Source organism: Humulus lupulus, chromosome 4, assembly GCF_963169125.1.
Source record: "Humulus lupulus chromosome 4, drHumLupu1.1, whole genome shotgun sequence".
NCBI classification, from domain to species: Eukaryota; Viridiplantae; Streptophyta; class Magnoliopsida; order Rosales; family Cannabaceae; genus Humulus; species Humulus lupulus.
The window spans coordinates 3,565,183-3,569,781 of NC_084796.1; the positions used below are offsets into that span (position 1 = coordinate 3,565,183).

Here is a 4,599-nt window from a genome sequence, read left to right on the forward strand (position 1 = left end):
GACCACTTTACACATTCTAAGATGGTATCAAGAGCCAAAGAAAACTCTAAAAACCAGTTCAAGAAGAGAACCAAAAGAGTCCATTGTGATTCGGGAATAGTGAGCCAAAATAGTCATAAAGTCACTTGCGATCGAGGCGTCCAAAATTGGTGAGCAAAAATAGCCATCATCTTGAGGGGGATGTTAGAGAAAATATCTCACATAGAAAGTGTGTGGGTATATTCAACAATTTATAAGAGTATGTATTACTCTACTAATCACTAATTAGTTTTGAGATGAAACTTCATACTTCTTACTATGTACTACATTTTACTTCTAAACTACTTTCCACATCCAAACAATAGAGGACAAAAGTAATGCTTACATAATTTTTAGATGGAGCAGTTTGTTATTCAAAATATTAATTAAATTGGTGAGAGTTAGGAAATGCATACAATTGATATTATGAATATTATATTTACAAATATATATATATATATAAACATACTTAAAAGCAAATGAGTTTTCATAGTATGTACTAGAGTATTTATGCCATGCTATGCAGGTCCATATCATCAAATTCTTACTCAAAGACAGTACTTTAGTTAGTGCAAACTGCAAATACAGTTACTCTTATGGATTTCGGCTAAATAATAAAAGGCTAATAAGCTCACAAAGTTCTCATCTCAGAGTACACAAGTTTAATTTCTCAGAAAATAAACACTCTCAACCTGTAGTGTACAAACAAGTTTACATTATGATCAAGGTATGCATGCCATACCAATACACCATCCAGGTTCATATTTTATACATGTGATGTGACATGCATGCATGCATGTATATCTAATTGTTACTCAAATGATTGTCACCATTTTTGTTCTTGCTTGGCAAAGCCCTATAAAGATCAGATACATTAGCAGCCATGTGAAAGTCGAGCTCTTCTTTAGGGATGCACACTTTTCCTATGGGGATCGGGCCCCGCAGGGACCCACTCCTAATAGGGCGGGGAATCCCCGTCTAAATAGGAAATTGGGCGGGGACGGGGACAATTTTTAATCATCGAATGTTAAATGGGGCGGAGGTAGGGATAGCACTCCCTGCCTCGACGGGCCTATTTAAATTTTTATATATTTTTGTAATATTTTATATATATATATATTATATATTTATTTAATTGTTATTGTAATAGTAGTAACTTTTTTAATATTTTAAATTGTATTTAGGATAATGTTTAATATTTTAAATAATAAATATTGTGCAATATTTTAATTTAAATATAATCTATTATTTTTATTTTAAAATTTATTTTTTTAAATAAATGAGTTCCTCGTGGGGATTCTCCACCCCACTCCCGACAGGGAATAAGCGGGGATGGGGCAAGGACAGAGATTAAAAATATAAATGGGAACGGAGACAGGAGAAGCACTCCCCGCCAATTCCTTACCCCGTGTGCATCACTTCTCCTCCCTTACTCGCTGTGCTTGAATGAATGGCCTGCTGCAATTGAAATTCCCCTCATTCAGGAGTGGTTCTGTCACCCCTCACAGTGGTTTGAAGTTCGTAAAACTTTCTTTTGCAATACCAAATGTTAGAAATACACTTAATTGTGTGGTGATTAATGAATAATAAAGTAGTTTATTCAATGGAAAGTTGGAAATTTGAACCTCCACCCTATAAATTGTTAGTAAGCACTTCCCAATACAAAATACAAACACAATGCTTGATTTAACAATCCAAAACAAGACATTTCATTAATTTAATTCTTGTTGTTTATATGTATACAAATTATTATTAACTATATATATATACTCTAAAATTAATAAGAAGTATTGCAGCCAGTTAGTGAGAGAATATGGCTAAGAGGGAGTTATGATAAAGAGTAGACGATTCTAGTTCATAGACAATAACAACAGTAGTTAAAACTAGCAAATTTTTGGTGCCCTTTCTCCTAATCTAATATGCACACTTTACGTGCATATATGGGAACATTAACCATGTGATACCTGCTCGGAGAATTGTGTTCCTAAACCCAAATGATACATGAGTAACCAAGTGAAAGTCAAAAGTTCCCCGCCTCTACTAATGGCAGCATAAGACATCAACTCTATCCACACTCGAGCCATTACCTGCCACTGTTCCTTCAGATTTTGAAGCTCTTTGGCGAGAATGCAGGCATCAAACAACAGAGATTTGCTCTTGGAACCCTTCACAGAAGCTGGTCCTTATTAAGATTATGATAGCAAAGCTCAGTAGCCAAGTGCCAGAGAAGAAGGCTCTCCAAATATTGGAATTCTCTGATACTCCATTCAAGTTTCGTATAGCAACTATTCTTCAAAAGCGCCGAAAGGCCTCTTTGCCAACATGCTTCCTTTGCTGCCTTTAAATCATTTGATTTTGAAGATTTCTCCTTGAGTTCCTTGAAAATAAAATTTTCCAAGTCTTCAGTGACTGTCTCAAAGGAAGAATACCACATTGCTCTCAATTTTTCCATAAATCCTGCTGAGTTGAATAAGTGGCTGGCAAACCTATAGAAAACTCGAGTCTGATGTTTAGATAGGCAATACTTGAACATGTTGTACTGAAAGGCTGATCTTGACCATCGTTTTCTTTTCAAAATACATGCTGGAATTAGATGTCTAATCCATGGACTTCTAATGATGCACCATTCAGAAAAAATGAGCTTAATGAGAGATATGACATCAAAGGAAATGGTTCCAAGGAGCAAGGCATGAGTAAGGTTGACATCAAACTTAGTGTATCCATGCTTATCAGTTAGGAAAAATAATATAGATGCTGCCAAGACAGAAGAGAAACAAACACACCGGCGAATGTATCCATATATGTTGTGTAACACAACCATTTTGGTGTGCATAAGATCGTGCAAAAAGCTGAGTTCATACTCGATCAATCTAAAAGCATCCGAATGACTACACTGAAGAAAATAGTCACGGCTAGTTTCTCTACTTTGGAAGCTTAAAAAGGAGCTAGTAAAGAGTACTTTGAAGTCTTCAAAGAAAGAGTGAGCAGCACAAAGTAGCTCTATGTCATCATGATCAACTTCTATCAGATCATGAGTGAAATGGTTAACTGACCTAATGATTTTATCTGGTTGCATTTCAACCTGGACACCTCTCATTGACCGGTATGTCAAAACAGCCTCTTCATAGTCACGTCCAGGATCTGGTTTTGGCAGGAGGGTTTCTCCAAAACGATCAAACCCTGCATTAACTAGAGCTTTTACCCTCTCATATGACTTGATAAGTCCAACCACGAACACTAGGATTGTAGGGATCCATAGCTTATTCTTTCTGGCAAGTGCAAGCAAAAAGAAGCCATAGATAGTAGCCACAACTTGGCAAAGGAGTCCAAAGAGTGACCTCAACCAGACTCCACTATCCCCAGGTGAAAAAGAAGTAATACTATCAGGGCCTGCAAGATGCAACAGAAGAAACTGTGCCCAAAATATGTAAAGGTCTCCACTTTTCTTTGGATCATATATGTCATCACCTGGGCTTTGAACGGTTTGACCAAGAGCATAGGCAGCAATCCAGTCTGCTAGCAAGTAGGCTGACCATATCCAGAGGTGTAGGAAGTTTGACTTTAATCTTTTCCTTAGTGAAGCAACCAACATTAAAAAAGCTTGTAAGTATAGGCTCAATATGAGACAAACCCGAAGATTCCATATATCCCATAGCTCATTCACATGGTTGGCCAAGTTTTGTACTTGCCCATGTCCCATATCTTCCTTTCCCTTGTTCAGAGTTTTAATGAATCTGCTTATGTAAAACTAATATACACTCAGTAGGGCTTAATGACATCATGCTATTATCTAAGATAAAAAAAAAAATCCAAGCTCAAGGAAAAAAAAGGAATGTCTAAGAAAATAAACTTACAAGTCATATTACTTTTGAGGTCAATGAAACTTATTCCTCTTCTGAGTACAAATCCAAGCTCCAGAAAAAAATCCGGCCAGTTATTCACAAACCCTGCAGTTATTCTACTATGTAAAAATCATTCTCAGCAGAAAATAAAAATGAAAACTAAGGATTAAGAGCTGAAAGTTACAAGCTGCTTATATTCGAATTTTGATTTAGATTTAGATTTTGAGGGAGGGAGAGAGAGAAAGCGTTTACCAGAAGCAGCAGAGATAGATAACCAGTTCTTTTCCAGTCTTAAGTCAACTATTAGTCAACTGTGACTGCTTGTGCTCATAAAAAGTCCAGCTGGGTTTGGCTCGAGTAGCTAGTTTACCAAATCGTACGTACTAACCATCTAATACGTATGTATATGTGTAGTAAATGAAAATCACAACTCTTAAATAGAAAGGGAAATTTCACTTTTTATCTCTAATAATACCTAATATTACCAAAAAATCCCAACATTAATAATATTTTCAAATTAATGCTAAACTTTCCTCCCATACCCAAAATACCCCTCCCATTATATCAAAAATTCACAAAACCTTCTCTTCCACTCTCCTCCCTCTCTCTCTCTAATTCTCACGAAATCTCCATAAAACCTACAATTTTGTATAATTTTCTTGTCAAAATCATTGTTAGTTATCTCCATTGTTTCTGTGAATTCGTTAATATCAAAGGCAACATCTATTTTGAGAGTTTT

The 4,599-nt window shown here is 35.9% G+C and overlaps 1 protein-coding gene across 5 annotated transcripts; it reads right to left on the reverse strand.

The window, feature by feature from the left end:
• Positions 1-1,598: 1,598 nt before the first annotated feature.
• LOC133829693 (uncharacterized) lies at positions 1,599-4,297 on the reverse strand. 5 transcript variants are annotated; one of them, XM_062259459.1, is made up of 3 exons: positions 4,113-4,297; positions 3,873-3,965; positions 1,599-3,766 (listed from the first exon to the last, which is right to left on the reverse strand). In XM_062259459.1, the coding sequence occupies exon 3, from the start codon at positions 3,716-3,718 to the stop codon at positions 2,186-2,188; it is 1,533 nt and encodes a 510-aa protein (XP_062115443.1). In that variant the 5' UTR covers positions 3,719-3,766; positions 3,873-3,965; positions 4,113-4,297; the 3' UTR covers positions 1,599-2,185. The 5 variants fall into 5 exon arrangements, with proteins under 5 accessions (XP_062115443.1, XP_062115440.1, XP_062115441.1 ...); XM_062259456.1 differs by having other exon boundaries at positions 1,599-3,752; positions 4,113-4,296; XM_062259457.1 differs by having other exon boundaries at positions 1,599-3,752; positions 3,873-3,976; positions 4,113-4,296.
• Between the last annotated feature and the right edge of the window lie 302 nt (positions 4,298-4,599).